Source organism: Sinocyclocheilus anshuiensis, unplaced genomic scaffold (genome assembly GCF_001515605.1).
Source record: "Sinocyclocheilus anshuiensis isolate Anshui unplaced genomic scaffold, SAMN03320099.WGS_v1.1 scaffold850, whole genome shotgun sequence".
In the NCBI taxonomy this organism is placed as follows: domain Eukaryota; kingdom Metazoa; phylum Chordata; class Actinopteri; order Cypriniformes; family Cyprinidae; genus Sinocyclocheilus; species Sinocyclocheilus anshuiensis.
The window spans coordinates 2163527-2181808 of NW_015537937.1; the positions used below are offsets into that span (position 1 = coordinate 2163527).

Below are 18282 nucleotides of genomic sequence, written 5' to 3' on the forward strand. Positions count from 1 at the left end.
AAATCTTACAGATCCCTTTTGAAGTGTGTTTACTTATATTACATTTCATACCAATAAGTCACAATACATAATAATTAATTGATATAATAAAAAATAGACTATTTTGCCCATTATTTATATATGTTGTTTTTGTTCCAAAAAAGCTGTCCTGCTTTGTGCCTGACAAACTGAAGGATAGCAACATGCTAATACCAAACTCTACAGTTGTACAGTTGATACCAATATGCTAAATACAAAAACAATTTAGTAAAAACCACCCAGCACACCTTAGCAATGCCCTCACAACCACCCACACTAACACTAACAAGTTGTAGATGCCGGTGTAGTTGAAAGAAAAGCTCTTAACGGTTTGTGTTATGATGTGTCCAGGCTTTAGCCTGTCCAGTTAGCGCTCCTGCACTGTTAGACACCATAGTAATTCCTCTGCAAACTGTCAGAACCCCACCACAGCTCCGTTCTGACAGCTAAATTATATTTGCCTTCACCTCTCATTCATGTCTCCTGAGGTGAGACGATGAATATTTCAGTTTTCCAGAGTGTATTTAAGTCTGCCTGGATGAACATGATTCTTGCCCGCTGGGTGTTAAATGTTGGAATGGAGTTGTGGGGAAACAAAGGCTAGTGAATGTTACTTGAACTTCCTGCATATGAACAGACATGTAACCCTCAGGACACAGAGATTGCTGTTGTTATTCTCTCTCTCTCTCTCTCTCTCTCTCTCTCGCTCTCTCACTCACACACACACACACACACACACACACTTAACGGGACCCCACCTTAGGCTATCAGTGAGATGGAGCGTATCCCACCCACATGGGGACAAAGGAATATGTGTGTGTGTGTGTGTGTGTGTGTGTGTGTGTGTAAGAGAGGATACATATGTGTATTTTGAGATGTCGTCTCTGTGGAGGTCAGGATTGCCTCATTTGACCCAAGCTCAGTGCACAGCACCTCTTCCTCTGAAGTTGAGTCTAGTTCTAGTTAGTTTGGGGCAACTGCATCTGCGCTCTTTAGAATAGGCTGACAGCTGGCCAGAGGGAGATTTTATTGCTCAGAGGTTGCTCCTCCAAAGCCCAGAAGACTTAATTTAGGTTTTTTTTAATGGATTTTTTGACACCTACTGTATGTTTTTCTTTAAACTCTTAATTTAAAATAAATAAACGAATACAGTTAAAATAGAAAAAAAAATGCATAGAACATTCAGATAAGCACAGTTTATCATGCAACTGTTGTTGAATTTTGTTGTGCCTTTTATGTTCATTTTTTTTTAAATGTAAATTTTGATTGCTGATTTTGTACACATTTCAATACACTTTAATCAGTTTGATTTTTATGTTTACCAAGGTTGCATTTATTTGATCAAAAATAGCATACAATTTTATATATATATATATATATATATATATATACCCATAATTTTGCAATAAATTGCATTAAATTTTGATGCATTAAACTGATCAAAACTGACAGTAATAAATTATGTTGTATCAAAAAAAAAAAAGATTTCAAATAAATTCTGTTCTTTTGAATCTTCTATTCATTTTTTTTAATTATAATAATATTTTACAATATTACTGTTTTTTAAACTGTATTTTCTTAAATAAATGGTGAGCACAAAATATCTTTCAAAAACATAAAAACAAATCTTAGTTTGTATTTGTAGTTTGTCTAGGCTATATAGACAAAAAATGGACATTAATTGTTTTTTCTTGATTCAGGCAGATATGATTTGTACTTTAATGACTGGATGGCCAACCACGTGATACGACTTTAGGACATCCGAGAGAGAGGATGTTTTAAGAGAACGTGTTTGTTATCCTTTGCTCACTGTGTTTGCAATGTGTGACATAAAACTGTGATGTGGTGTTTACACTGCTAGCCTACATGATGGGAAAAGTAGCTTATTACTGGAAAAGCTACACTATTATGGAAAAAAGGTATGCTAAATAAAGATGTAGTTAATTTAACTTAAGGTAAAATTCACTTTAAGACATCTTTATCAGTAAATATTCTGTTTCACATTACTTCAAATTAAATAAATTCTCATTTGCTGTTTAAGAGAAGCAATTGAGATACATTCTCATTAAAACTATTCTCATTTATGCAAATTATTCTTCATTTGATTTTCCTTTCGTGTTATTTCTTCTCTCTGTGGGTGTCAGATTTGACTCATTCGACACTTTTGTTCAATGCATTGCATTTCTTTCGCTAAAACTCAGTCTAAATTCCTAGTTCAAGCACACATATAGTCAAGTGAGCTGGCGGCGTTTGGGGCGCCTGTGAATCTGCTTTCTTGAGAAAGAGCTGACAGATTCCAGCAAAAGCAGAGAGAGAGAGAAAGAGAACAAACAAGAGAAGGAAACAGACAGACAGGCTGATGCATAGGGAAAAAATGGTGTTAAACAAGAGGTTTGCACTTGCTCTGATCCAGCCCGAGGTGCTGAGATATTCCAGACAAACACAAATCTGTGCATGCATGTGATTCATCAGTCGCTGGTGACTGATGTGGGTGTTGTGTTGAAACAGTAAAGAACTGAACGGATGAAAGAAAGACAGCTGAATTGTGTTTTTTGTGCCCTTACTTCATGATGGGACCACAGTGTCTGCTGATTCATGGACAGCTGCTCTAGGCCTCACAGAGTGTGTGGAAAGTTATTTGACAAGAGCCGTGTACAACCTAAAGTCCAACTTATCCAATTGCTGAATGTGCTATACTATACATGTATATTTCAATCAGTCAGACAGTCTTTGTCATTAACACACATGCTAAGCAAATAAGGTTCTTTATAGAATATGCCAGATTTAGAAACATTATTATTTGTCTTACACAGTCAATGGTCAAAGTTGGGCTGGTAAGCATGGCTCAGTTAGCGCCCGCTGGCATATTTTATAACTACACCATCTGGAAAAGCATATTTCTCCACAGATAGCCATTTCAAATTAGATGTGTATTTGACAATTAACATTAATAATACATACAGTGTATAGCTTGTATTGTAAAATTGTAAAATTATTATTTTTTTAAATATAAGTAATTTATGAATTTTAATTTTCTTGTATCATTTTGTTCTCTATTGATAGCAATTTAGATGCAATATCTAGATAATAATCTAAGATTATTATGATCAATTTGTAATATTTTATGATTATTATAAATGTATTAAATAATTAATAATGCATTTATATTTTATAATTAAATCTGTTCTACGTTTATCTATATCTATGAAAATATTATTTATAAAATAAGCATAAAATATATTTATTATAATTTTCATATATTGATAACATTACAATTATGTATCTAGCTAATGTATATTTATTATTATTATTAGTAGCAGTATTATTAATTTTATATATTTTAATTTTTTCTATCATTAATTCTAATTCTATCATTAAATGAATTACATAATTGATGTATCTATATTCAAATATACATTTATCTATATATTATAAAAGCATTATTTATAAATTAAGTATAAAATACTTTTTATCATTTTCATATAGCATTTTATTCTCCATTGATAGCATTCAAGATAGATTGTGTCTCTCTCTCTCTCTCTCTCTACAGGTGTATGTCACATTTGTTTATATCTGTATATCCATTTATTTGTTCAAATTCTAAAATGTATTTTATATACTATATATATATATATATATATATATATATATATAACATTAATGATAGAAAAAATAAAAAGAATATATAAAATGAATCTGCTTCCTCTTCAAACTAGCACCTAATTGGCTTGGCTGGGCAGTTGCACCATGCAAATTGAGATAATACAGTAATTTTGAGGGTGTGTTTGCACCATTACCCGATTTACATTCGTTTTGATGAATACTTCCTTTGTAGCTCAGCAACAAGGTTCACTAAACAGCAGACTGTTCTGACTCTCCCAGACACACACACCAAATCACACAAGGCCAAATTATTGCATGCTGTCAAAACACACAAATACACAGAGGGGATTGACTTTTCCAGTAGTCTGTGTCCATAATGAATGTTAAAACCAAAGCAGAAGGAACGGATTAACCAAAGCCCATCTGTAGATCAGGTCAAGGACTGTCTTCTCGTGTTCATTTTTCTCAGCTCTAAGTGACCCCTTCACCTCTTTGTCATGAAAACAAGGATTTTCTTGCTCAGTGGGAGGAAAAGAGTTCAGTGTACTTTGTAGACAGTTTGTAGTCCACTGAGAACATGTGAACTTTTTAAAATGTTACAAAATGTAAATGACACAAAAAATGCTGAAAGTGGCATGATTTTATTGCAGTCATGTGCACTCTAACATATGACTGTCCTCATTTGCATATCATTTACATATGGTTAACGTCTCATTTATATCTCAGTGCCTATAGGCCTTAATTAGGTTAAACAGCATGTTGAATTTAACATTAAAGAAAAGAGGCTGTGAGGTATAGACTTAGAGTCTTTAGAATAGCACAAACTATATAAACCTCACATAATTTATACAACCCACAACTCGTAAAACTGTTTTATGGAGTTTTTGTCTACTGAGGGTGTTTTTTTCCGGAAGATGTTTCTTCAGCTGAACAATTGGCATGTTGTTAAACAACAGTACAATCTACTGAACACACTGTACTTCAATCCCTCACAGCCTCATTTTCTTTCCTGTCAAAAATGACATATGTCCCTATCCTGACTAAGGTCTATTCAGCGTTTAAAAACTTTACCACAGCAATAGATCAGCAAGAGACCTGAAAATATTGAAAATGATGTTTCATGCTACTAAAATTGTGCTGTGTAAACCTTTTTAGACACACCAGTTTATGGCTCAGTGCTTCATTCAGAAAGTGGAACAACAGGTATGAGAAGTGAATCAACATGCGCACTCAAAAGCAGGTTAGTGTGCAGATGTAGGGCGCTGGTGCTCACCTGCGCAGTGGCAGTCGGCCTGACAGCTGAGCGGATTAGACTGATTTAGATCCATGTCAGTGTCCCTGAAGAACTCTCCCACAGGGAGCAGAGCCCAGCTGCCTCTCACTCACTTTCACCACTAATATTCTACCACTGGAAAGATAGCTTGCCTTGTAGTTAGCATTCAGGACTCTATCTGCTATAAAGTAAGCCAAGAAAATACTTTTATTCTCTAAAATACCTTGACGTGGCTATAAACGTGGATGTAAACATGATATAAACCATGGCATCTGATAACATATACAGTGGTACACTTACAGTGTTCAAATACAGCTGAATTCATCTTTGCCTCAGTTTTGAAAATAGTAAATATCAAAGAGTACTCTATAATATGAGGAAAAGCAAAAGTGTGTAATATAATATACCTGGCAAGTGCACGTATAGAATATAGAAAATCTACATTTTTTTTTTTGAGGGTAAATCTGAACATCTAGGTTATATACTGATGTTCTAAAAATTAATAAGTTAAACATAATTTATAAGACTTTTTTTCTCTTAAAGCTGAGCCTCAATGACTAACTGCAAGGCAAGCTAGCTTATACTGTAATTCGTTTACTCATGCTGAGTAATGAAGATATAGTGTCAGACACTGTAGATATTTCATATTTTTTGCTATAATACTGAATTTCCAAGCAACTGCAAAGATATATTTTTTTGAGAAAATCCCTCAATTATTTCTCTAGGAAAATTCGTAAATGAATGACTCTCGTATCATCATTCAGTGTTGAATTATACAACATCTGACAGCGTTTTCCCCCCTCGTTTTCTCAACTTATCATATTTTTTGTTCGGTTCATTTCTCAGATCCCTCATTTACGCTGATAAATGCCTGCTGATGAGGCTGCATGTGAAAAACTGTCCAGTCAGCTCAGCTGAAGTGATTTTTGCTTGTGATTCTAGACAGGGGAGACAGATGCAGGCGGTTGGATCGGAAATCCAGATTCCTCTCGGCAAAACTTCATGATCTGAATGTCATCTCAGCGTTAAACAGACACTTATCTGTCTGTTTAACAGGGTCTGCTGTCAGTGACGTGTAGTGCTGTTTTGTACTGAGCTGTAACAGGAAAAAGTGAAGGGAAAGAGTTTTTTGACACTAAACGGAAAATGTTCCAATCATCTAACTCTTGAATGAATGGCTTTTGCACAGGTTGGATATCAGTGACATGAAATATTATGTATCACTGTTGTTTCATATCCATCACTGACACAACGGACAGTGCCATGTTTGATTTGAAAAGAATAAGGACGGTTCATCACGTTTTGTTGTATGGATTTTCTCCCATTTGTTGTCACATAAAAATGTACTTATAAATCTATTTATTTATTCAAATTAAGTCATTGTGATTGATTTCTGTGTAAAACAGTGTTGGGGAAAGTTACTTTTAAAAGTAATGCATTACAAAAAAAGTAACTAATTGCTGCGTTACTTTTTCTCATCTGGGCAAGGCTTGCTTGTTTGCTTTTAATATAAAAAGTTATATTTTTGGCCCTTTCACAGTAGAGGGCGCAGCTCAAACAGCCGTCAGTCAATAAATGGGAAAAAAGTAACTGCCGTTGCTTATTTGAAAAAGTAACTCCGTGTTACTTTACTAGTTACTTGAAAAAAGTAATCTGATTACGGAACTTGCATTACTTTTATCTATTTTGTGCCATTTTGGTCTAAAGAAAGATCGCATTTTGGATGTTTGTGTACATTTTCTACTGATCATGGGAGTGGTAATTCATCAAATGGTGACCAAATGATAAAAACACTGTTATATCCGTATGCATGGTCAAGCAGTAATTTGGTGGGTTTTTTTTCACCGTTCTCTTCTCTATTTGCATGATATATTTTGTGAATTTGCTTCTAAAACAATGCAGATGTGCACAAAAAATTCATTCAAAAACCCCCTAAGTGTGTTAGTTGAATTTGTAGGAAATAATCACAGAGAGATAAAGGTTGTGATCCAGCGGAAGACAGGAAAATGTTACAGTGATAATCCTGTGTTTGGTTTTACACACCGGATCATCTGTCCTGTCTCTCTGCCCACAATGCTATACAGCTCACTGATACTGAATGCCAGTGTGTGTGTGTGTGTGTGTGTGTGTGTGTGTGTGTCTGTTCAGGCTTCATTTCTAAAACGTGCTGTAATCCATCATGTTCCTGATAACTCTCTCTCTGTGTGTGTGTGTGTGTGTGTGTGTGTGAGAGAGACAGGAACAGTGTGTGGGTGGGATTTCTGTCTGGCTTTTATTTAACGGTGCATCTCACTAGAATGGGTCACATCTTTCAACTTCCTGTCGTATGATATCTCAACTTCCTCTCATCTGTTGCGAGCGACATTATTAAAGCCAAAAATACTCTGATGTGCATATATTACTGAGCTGAGCTCTGATAAGATTGCGAGATGCGAGAACAGGTGTGTTTAGAATAATCCAGTTAGCCCCTGCTGGTAGAAGTTGTAACTACATCATTCTGGAACCAAAAAGGCATTTTTGTAAAGTGCATTGACAGCCATTTAAAGGGGTCATATGATGCGAATGAAATTTTCCCTTTCTCTTTGAAGTGTTACAAGCTCTTGGTGCACAAAGAAGATCTGTAAAGTTGCAAAGACTAAAGTCTCAAATCCAAAGAGATATTCTTTATAAAAGTTAAGGAGTCCAGCCCGGGGTCGTCACATGTGGTTGCCGCAAGCCCGCCGACTGCTCCTTCGTCGAATCTGCCGGCCGCCGCTCACTCTAGGCCGCCGGCCTCCTCTCACTCTAGCCCGCCGTGTGTGACACTGTGTTTCGTGAAAAGCAAAACTACTTTGTTTGGCCTTCCAAAAGAGGACACAACTAGAAATCAGTGGTTAAGTTGTATTTACAACACTGTTCCAGAACAGTTCAACCCAAATATTCAGATGTGTGCAGCGCATTTTATGGAGGACTGTTTCCTGATCCTGGTAGAGTAGACTACAATGCCGGCTGTTCTGACTTTAATTACACCAAATACACCAAATAATGTTCTTTTTAGCAACATCCTATGACCCCTTTAAAACAATATAATGCACCATATGAAAGTCTGACATTGAAATTAATATTTTTACTCAGCAAGGATGCATTAAATTGATCAAATGTGAGATATTACAAAATTTCTGTTTCAAATAGATTCTTATCTTTTTTCTTTATATACATCAAAGGATCCTGAAAAAAATGCATCACCGTTTCCACAAATTTCTCAAATTTTATTAAGCTATATTAAGCAGCAGAACTGTTTTCAACATTGATAATAACAAGGAATGTTTCTTGAGCACTAAATCAGAATTAGAATGATTTTCTGAAGGATCATGTGACACTGAAGACTGTTGAAATTTCAGCTTTGCATCCCAGGAATTAATAACATTTTAAAATGTATTTTAAGAAAACATGGTGAATTTAAATTGTAAAAATATTTCACAATATTACTGTTTTTACTGTATGAAATAAATGCAGCCATGGTGTGCATAAGAGATTTCTTTCAAAAACACTTTGAAAAATCTTACCAACCCCAAACTTTTGAATAACAGTTTATTACTGATACCACCATTTTACCGTGGTACAGCCAGAACACTTCTGTGCAGTAGGTAGTTAGGTACTGTAGGATGTGTGTGTATATGAATGAGTGATGCTATCAGAGCATGCTTCCCATTTTTCCCAGACTTCAAATGCCTTGTTAATGCAAGACACGTAGCTTCACATTTGAAGTTATTTGCGGTGGATCGTTAAAATGCACGCCACTGGCAAACTCATCTATCAGATACCTCTGAAACACGATTGTGTTTTGGTGTGAGGGCTCTTTTGTTGTATTGATTGGGTGGTGAAGAGCTAGCGTGTTAAATGTTTCATATCAGATCACTCAGAAAAAGTGTCCCTGCTTCTAACTCATTCTGTGTGTGTACTGTATGCGAGACATTTTCAAAGTTAGACATGCTACTGAATGTCATCTGCTTTACACACTTTTTCTCTAGCATGCATTGACCTTATCATTAATCATGATGCTCCTGCAATCTCAGCTAAACAATGTGCTGAAATTAAAATAATTGCTAAAATGTCTTCCTTATAGTTTGAAAACAACCCACTTTACATTTAGAAACAGCAAAGTGGACAATGCCTGCTTGTTTCTCTGTTTTATAACAGCGTGAAGCACCTTCCTCAGGATGTTTAAATAGGCTAAATGCTAGGCTAACTGTCTAGGGGTTTGTGCAGTGCACTTGTAGCAATGCTAAGAAGGAAATGGTTGGGAAATGAAAGGTAATAACTGTGTTTACTGTAAAATGTTTGGATGGCTGTGGATGTGAAAAGGATTACAGTAACATAGGAAGTCATGCGTTTAGCGGTTAGCAAAAGATTTTAAAATGCCAGTGGTGTAGCAAGCATGTTAAATATAGAAGGGATGTCTTTTCTCAGCCCAAATTGCCCAAGCTATTTCTTGCATACTCAAAGGAAATATATAATTTGATTTTGTGTTTATGTGTATGGATTGTGAATAAATAGTTATGTAAATTCTCTCAGGGTCTGGTTAGGGTTGCTACTAGTTTAATTAGAATTGACATAAAGCAACGTATTTTATTATTAATATAATTTTTTCCCCCACTTCTGTGGCCTATAACCCCAGGTTGCAACAGAAAGAAGGAAAAAAAAAACTTTTTTTTTTTAAAAAATAAAGAAAATCATATTTTTATTCACCCAATTTGCATTAAATGTATCAAAAGTGACAATAAAACATTTATAATGTTACAAATGATTTCCATTTCAAATAAATGCTGTCCATTTAAACGTTCTATTCATCAAAAAATCCTGAAAAATATATATATTATGGTTTCCACAAAATTATTAAGTAGCAAAAACTGTTTTCAATATTGATAATGATAAAAGTTTCTTAAACTTCAAAACAACATATGTGCATGATTTCTGAAGAATCATGTGACATCGGAGTAGTGATGCTGAAAATTCAGCTTTGCCATCAGGAATAAATTACATTTTAAAATATTTAAATAGAAAACACTTGTTTTAAATTGTAATAATATTTCACAAAATTACTATTTTTTTAACGTAAATTAATTTAGCCTTGATGAGCATAAGAGACTTCAAAAACCTTTAGAAATCTTACCAACTGAAAACTTTTGAAAGTGTATATTCACGTGACAAAAAAGCAGGGAGGAAATGCATTCTGGGAATGTACATAAATGTCCTCCTCTGAGGGTTTTCTTTAAAGGGGTCATATGATGCGATTTCAATTTTTCCTTTCTCTTTGGAGTGTTACAAGCTCTTGGTGCACCGATATCCATAATCACTTCCTCTTGAATGTTGTGATGCTAGTTACTGCTACTCATACAGTCTGCAGGCTTTGTGTGTTTAATTTGATGTTTTATCTGTGTAACTGCTTTTGAGGTGAACATTTCCTTCCTCTGCCTGGTAAAATTAACTCACTCATCTCTTTTAGTCTCTCGCTCTCTCTTTCACTCACACTCACACCCCACAAACACAGTTAGAGGGTTTTTTGGATTCTCATTCTGTGGTCTAATTGGATTCTAATAGGAGTTTTCCTCCCTAGAGTTCTCTGATAAGTTAATGGTCTGTGAATTGGTCTTTCTTCAATCTCCAGTCTCACTATGTGTGTGTGTTAGTGGGCCATGAGAGACCTTAGAGGGGAAAAACACCACCGGCTTTACTCACCATTTTAAATGCTTTTATTAGGGGTCACATAAGGTCGCTCTCTCTTATTTTAGTTTGCACTAGGCAGACACCAGAAGATGTTTACAAGATGTTTATATGTTTCCAGTTTTACCTAGAGTAATCTATTTTATATTAACTCTAATTTATTGAGGCGGAATAGAACTCCAGCCCAGCTCACTTTACTGAGAGATGTACTTTATTGATTTCTGAGGGGTAATTTAGCAAGCAGACCATGAGTCTGAATCGAACAGGGGTTGCTGCGGCCAAAACACTGAATACTAACTGCCAAAAGATCACAGAAAATTGTTTGCCACCTCTGCAACTGTGTATTTTCCTGTTTGTATATATAAACCTGATGAATAGGCTGTTAAAATATTAAAGGGTAAATGATAATGATAAATCTCAATAAATCTTGAGTTTGTAGTGTATCAATTATTTATCAATTCATAAAAGCAACATTAATTTAATCAATATTTAATTAGGATAAATCGATTCTTTCCTACCATTTTCTTATGATCGGAATGGCCATATTTGATTTTATTTTCAACTTTTTCCATACTGTGAAATAAATGACAATCGGATTCATCATTATTTATTTGTTTATTATTTTATTTTATTTTTATCACAAAATTATGTAAAAAAAATAAAATTAAATAAAACAACAAAATATATATAATTTCTGTGAAAGGTTCAACATACTTAAATTAAATTAAATTAAATTAAATTTAATTAAATTAAATTAAATTTAATTAAATTTAATTTTATTTTATGATAACTTTTTTCATACTGTGAAATAAATGGTAACAATCTGAATCATCATGTTAACTATTTTTATTTTATTTTGCCATTTTGTGAAATAAATGAGAATCTGAAACATTTTTCTTGACATAATGTCATTTTGAACCGGAGTTTTAACTATTTATTTTATTTTATGCTATGCAACTTGTGTGAATTAAATGAGAATGTGAATGCCCTTTCTGACTGCTGAAGCTACAGTGAGTCAGTCCACAGCCTCACAAAATAAATCATAGTGAATCCCCGCCCCCCGACCCCCAGCCAGGCATGTTCACAGCAACACATTTTGTCAGTTTCATGTTTTCTGTTTTCTTTGTGATGCGCTGGATGTTACAGGCCAAACACATTGGTTGTGTGGGTTTCATCAAGTGTTCAAGTGCCTGTAAACCTTCTTGAGCAGTAACATTAAGCACTGATAAGACCTGCATTAAATTCTATCTGTTTGCTGTGTGCTTTTATATGTGATAGTGGAAAATGAACTGTGTTTCTGGAGTCTTTCTCTCTCTCTCTCTTCCTCTGTCCTTGGATTGGAGAAAAGGCTCAGGATAGAAATGGCTGACAGCCCAGCTCTTTAGAAAAAGAATCCTGTCTCTGACAGAGTGTACTCTCACCCGCTGACAAACACACGTGTGCGCACACACACACAAGTCATAGGTAGACACTCACGTTTTTTGACACTGACAACCATCCAAGATATACACACTGACTCGCAAATACACATATCTCTATGGACCAAGATAGCTTATATAAGAATGATGTGGTTTGCTAATTGCTAAAATGTTTTAAAAGAACAGAAAGGTTTGTAGGCACAAGCATTTGGACGATCCATTAGAGCTTAAAGGAATAGTAAACCCAAAAATGAAAATCTGCTGAAAATGTACTCACTCTCAGGCCATTCAAGATGTAGAAAGAGTTTGTTACTTCATCGGAACGGATCGAATGGATCCTCTGCAGTGAATGGGTGCCGTCAGAATGAGAGTCCAAACAGCTGATAAGAACATCACAATATTCCAGTGCTCCAGTCCATCAATTAATGTTAATTAACAATGAACAAATCCATCAAGACATTTTTCACTTCAAACCATTGTTTATTGCTTAAATATGAGCCATCTATCTATAATATTGCTTGTGAACTATTCATTTAACGAGAGAGGCAATAATAATAATAATAATTAATTTTTCAATCATTTATTATTTATCATTACAAAAAAAGAGCAAAACAATAATACTTATTGTTTTATAATATTGTTTTTGTTAGAAATAATAGTACAAAATAAAATTGGAAATAGAAATAAAATAGAAACCATTTTTTAAAATTGATACAAGGATTATTATTATTATTAAATTACTGTTTTATTTAGCACTAATTTCTTTGTACGCTACTGAGCTGCAATGAGCTGGAATGGACATTGTTTTACAGAGTTTTAATATCGATTGACCGTGTCAGCACTTCTATAGTAGGGTATTTGACCAAACACAGGGCTGAACAGCAGTCGATTGAGTGGAAATTTTCAATTACTATTTATCACCCTCCCCCTCCATCCCCCTGGTCATAAAAATGGTTTGTACTCTCTTATGTAGCTGTGCTGTGATGTTCAGCTGTCAGTCACAGAGCCGACACATTCAGAGCTTCAACGCTCAGGGTTGATTTATTTCTCTATACGCATTTTTATTTCTTATAAGGTGTATTATTTGTAATATGCAGACTGATAATATTTACTAGGAAAATACTTACTCTTATATGTATGTCTGTACACCACCATCTGCTGCTGCCTTCTAAAACAGCACAAAACACAATCATGTGTATATATATGTGTGTATGTGTGTGTGTGTGTGTGTGTGTGTGTGTGCGCAGACTACTGCTTCAGAGAGCATATGTCTGTGCTCAGATCAGGTCAGAGATCCGTGTGTAATTACAGTCCACAGATCACTGCAGTAAACCAGTGTAAACCTATTATATACTTCTGTGCTTCTTTCTTTCTTTCTTTCTTTCTTTCTTTCTTACGCTGTTTCTTTTTCATTCTTGGAGCAGCAAGCAAAAATAAAAAGAGATGTAGCAGATGATGAATGTAAAAAAGGAATTGATGGATGGTTGGTTAATGAATAAATGAATTAATTTAATGAAGGAATTCATCCATTTAGTTGGATGGATGAATGAAATATAGCAAAAGTATGTGAAAATACACCAGTTCAAAACGTATTTTTTTTAAGATTTAAGATAAAAAAAAAAAAAAATGTATAGTGTTATTTAGCAAGGATGCCTTAAATTAACCAAAGTGACAGTAAAGAAAAAATGTAGTTGAAATATGTTTTTTCTTTTCAACTTTCTATTCATCAATGAATCTGGAAAAAAAAAAAAACACTGTAAAAAATAAACCTGTAAAAAGAAAAATGAAAGTATTGGCAGCTCTTTACTGGGACATTATCCATTAATTTTATGGATGTTAACTCTAAAATGCAACACAATGCAGTGTAAAATTTGAAATACAGGTAAAACAACTGTAAATAAATAAATATTTATTTTATTTATAAAACTTCTTTCAATTAATACAGTACATTACGCTTTCATATACGTTCAGTTTCCACAAAAATGTAAGCAGCACAACATTTTTTAACATTGATAATAAGAAATGGTTTTTGAGCAGCAAATTGGAATGATTTCTGAAGGATCATGTGACACTGAATACTGGAGTAGTGATGCTGAAAATTCAGCTATATTTTTGTATACTTCATAATATATTAAAATAGAAAACAGTTATTTTAAATTGTAATAATATTTCACAATATTGCTGTTTTTATTGTATTTTAAGCAAATAAACGCAGCCTTGGTGAGCATATGAAACATTAAACATTTTTTGAATATATTATGGGTTATATGGATGAATGAATAAACGGATGGATGTAGATCGTTGATAATGAAATGCATTTCTACTGACGGTCATGTTAACATTGTTAATGGTCTCTCTCTGTCTCAGGTGAGCACCTGCGGGTTTGTTCTCAGGGTTACACCTGCTGCACGTCTGGGATGGAGGAGAACCTTCTGAACCTGAGCCGACGAGAGTTTGAGACTCAGGTGAAGGAGTCTGGACGCACCTTACAGGCCTCTCTCAACGGCCAGTTCAAGAGCTTTGACGGTGAGTTACACCTGAGTAACATCACATGACACAACAGGTGTTCGTGATGCAGCTCATGATGGTGAGAAGAATCGGTCCGTGGACTAAAGCTTGTTGAGAAACTGATGGTTTGTTTGTCGATACAGACCTGTGCTTGATATCTCAGAGCGGCGCTGATAAAACCTCCTAACGACGTTATGTGTGTGTGTGTGTGTGTGTGTGTGTGCGCAGACTACTGCTTCAGAGAGCATATGTCTGTGCTCAGATCAGGTCAGAGATCCGTGTGTAATTACAGTCCACAGATCACTGCAGTAAACCAGTGTAAACCTATTATATACTTCTGTGCTTCTTTCTTTCTTTCTTTCTTTCTTTCTTTCTTACGCTGTTTCTTTTTCATTCTTGGAGCAGCAAGCAAAAATAAAAAGAGATGTAGCAGATGATGAATGTAAAAAAGGAATTGATGGATGGTTGGTTAATGAATAAATGAATTAATTTAATGAAGGAATTCATCCATTTAGTTGGATGGATGAATGAAATATAGCAAAAGTATGTGAAAATACACCAGTTCAAAACGTATTTTTTTTAAGATTTAAGATAAAAAAAAAAAAAAATTTATAGTGTTATTTAGCAAGGATGCCTTAAATTAACCAAAGTGACAGTAAAGAAAAAATGTAGTTGAAATATGTTTTTTCTTTTCAACTTTCTATTCATCAATGAATCTGGAAAAAAAAAAAAACACTGTAAAAAATAAACCTGTAAAAAGAAAAATGAAAGTATTGGCAGCTCTTTACTGGGACATTATCCATTAATTTTATGGATGTTAACTCTAAAATGCAACACAATGCAGTGTAAAATTTGAAATACAGGTAAAACAACTGTAAATAAATAAATATTTATTTTATTTATAAAACTTCTTTCAATTAATACAGTACATTACGCTTTCATATACGTTCAGTTTCCACAAAAATGTAAGCAGCACAACATTTTTTAACATTGATAATAAGAAATGGTTTTTGAGCAGCAAATTGGAATGATTTCTGAAGGATCATGTGACACTGAATACTGGAGTAGTGATGCTGAAAATTCAGCTATATTTTTGTATACTTCATAATATATTAAAATAGAAAACAGTTATTTTAAATTGTAATAATATTTCACAATATTGCTGTTTTTATTGTATTTTAAGCAAATAAACGCAGCCTTGGTGAGCATATGAAACATTAAACATTTTTTGAATATATTATGGGTTATATGGATGAATGAATAAACGGATGGATGTAGATCGTTGATAATGAAATGCATTTCTACTGACGGTCATGTTAACATTGTTAATGGTCTCTCTCTGTCTCAGGTGAGCACCTGCGGGTTTGTTCTCAGGGTTACACCTGCTGCACGTCTGGGATGGAGGAGAACCTTCTGAACCTGAGCCGACGAGAGTTTGAGACTCAGGTGAAGGAGTCTGGACGCACCTTACAGGCCTCTCTCAACGGCCAGTTCAAGAGCTTTGACGGTGAGTTACACCTGAGTAACATCACATGACACAACAGGTGTTCGTGATGCAGCTCATGATGGTGAGAAGAATCGGTCCGTGGACTAAAGCTTGTTGAGAAACTGATGGTTTGTTTGTCGATACAGACCTGTGCTTGATATCTCAGAGCGGCGCTGATAAAACCTCCTAACGACGTTAGACAGATGGTCTCTCTGTATGTATGTGTGTGTGTGTGTGTGTAGTAGCAGTGTGGATTTCTCACTCACACTCAAGCCTGTGAGTGTGAATGTTATTCACATCCTTTACCTGAGTGATTGTGTTTGGAGAAGGAGAGATCGAGCCCTACAAGTAAATGTTTTGACAGCATCACACTTTCACTTGTCTTACAATAATGTGTATAATGTCTGTATATATATTATGTAGATATTTTTTCCTCTTTCTCTGGCTTTATAATCTTATCTTTCTCTCTCACTCTGTGTAGGCGTTTTAATCAGTGTTTTTGCTTTTTGTGTAGATTTTGGTGTGTGGGTGTGATTTTGTGATTTTGATTAGTTCTGTCTGTTAGGAACAAACAACTTCTCAATGACATCAAATCATGCTTTACACAATTAAATGCAATAAATGTGTGTGTTTTGCTGTTTTGGATGTGTGAATCTTTAAAAAAATATATTTTTGCATGAAAAAAATTAAGCTTAAAATTAAAATAATATTAATAAAAAATAATGATAATAAAATCAAAGGCATTGCAATAAACTACAGTATTGTGGTGTACATAATACTTACTAAATATGAATCGAAAAACAAATTATTATTATTATTATTATTATTATTATTATTAACAATAAAGCCAATACTAATATCAATAATACTATTCCTTGAATTAATTGTTTTAATAATATTAATAATAATAATAATAATAATAATAATCATTATCATAATAATAATAATAATAAATGAAAAGATGAAATATAAATTCTAAGGCATTGCAATAAACTACAGTATTGTGGTGTACATAATACTTACTAAATATGGGCATTTCAATAAATATTTGTGTTTTCTTTAATAATAATAATAATTATTATTATTATTATATATATATTTTTTCAAATACTATTCCTTGAATTAATTGTTTTAATAATATTAATAATAATAATAATAATAATAATAATCATTATCATAATAATAATAATAATAAATGAAAAGATGAAATATAAATTCTTTTTCCAAATTGATTCAAGGAATATTATTGTTGATATTATCATTGGCTTTAATAATAATTATTATTATTGGTAATAATAAATAACTATTTAATAATAAAACATAATTATTATTTTCTGATAAATAATACAAACTGATGAAATTACTCTCTATTACTGGGTTTTTGTACAGATGGTGACTTTGCTACTTAAAGTTGAAAAAAAGTCAATGTGTCTGTCGTTCTGGAGTTCATAAGTGCCAATTTAGGGTTTTAAAGCATGTCTGTGCCAGCTCACCTCCAGGAGTCTTGAGTGTGTGTCTGTGTGTGCAAACACACTCTCTCACACACGCATAATGTGGTGTGTTTGTGGTGAGAATGCTTGAACTGTGATTATTTCCCAAGTGCTGTGGCACAGGGAGGAGATCTGGTCAGTGTGTGTTTCCCAGCATGAATTATGCTTGGCACAGTAAGCAGCTATGGTGGATTATACCCAGGGTGTGTGTGAGTGTGTGTGTGTTTCTGTATTTGTGTGTCTGTGGTTGTGTATGTGTGCAGCTATTTATGCAAGATTTGAAAGACTAAAGGCATTAACAGTGCAATATGTGACAAGATTTTGTGCAAACATAATAAAACAGGCTCTCTGAATCATGTGTGCTGTCATAGACATGGACATTTGTTTCCAGTTCTCATTCCTTACTGTCTGGAAAAGAGATCAATTTACAGCAAATTGGGGCTAAGACTCTCAAATCATAAATCTCAGATGCTGTTGTCATTTCTACATTGATTTCAGGTTCTCTTTCATTCTTTCTCTCACATTTTTCTAGTTTCAGTTTAATAGCTTCATAATAAAATAATTTAGAAGAGGAAATTGGCAGCGAAGAGTCGTGTAGATGAGATTGTAATCTATTGAGTATAATCTGTCTATCCATCCATCCATCCATCAATTCATCAATTGTTCTCTCTCTATTGTTTGATCTATCCTTTTACATGTCTGTCTATCCATCCATTGTTCTGCCTTGCTGTTGTTCTATCCATCCATCCATCCATCCATCCATCCATCCATCCATCCCTATTG

General features: G+C 34.0%; 1 protein-coding gene across 2 annotated transcripts in view; it reads left to right on the plus strand.

Annotated features, from left to right (window-relative positions):
• gpc1b (glypican 1b) overlaps positions 1-18282 on the plus strand; it is an 84939-nt gene that overhangs the window by 38618 nt on the left and 28039 nt on the right. Inside the window, exon 2 of one of the 2 annotated variants that reach the window (XM_016449337.1) lies at positions 14383-14541. In XM_016449337.1, coding sequence (XP_016304823.1) covers positions 14383-14541 — 159 coding nt within the window. Of the gene's footprint in view, positions 1-14382; positions 14542-15872; positions 16031-18282 lie in introns of those variants that run through there. The other variant, XM_016449345.1, reaches the window with a different exon arrangement.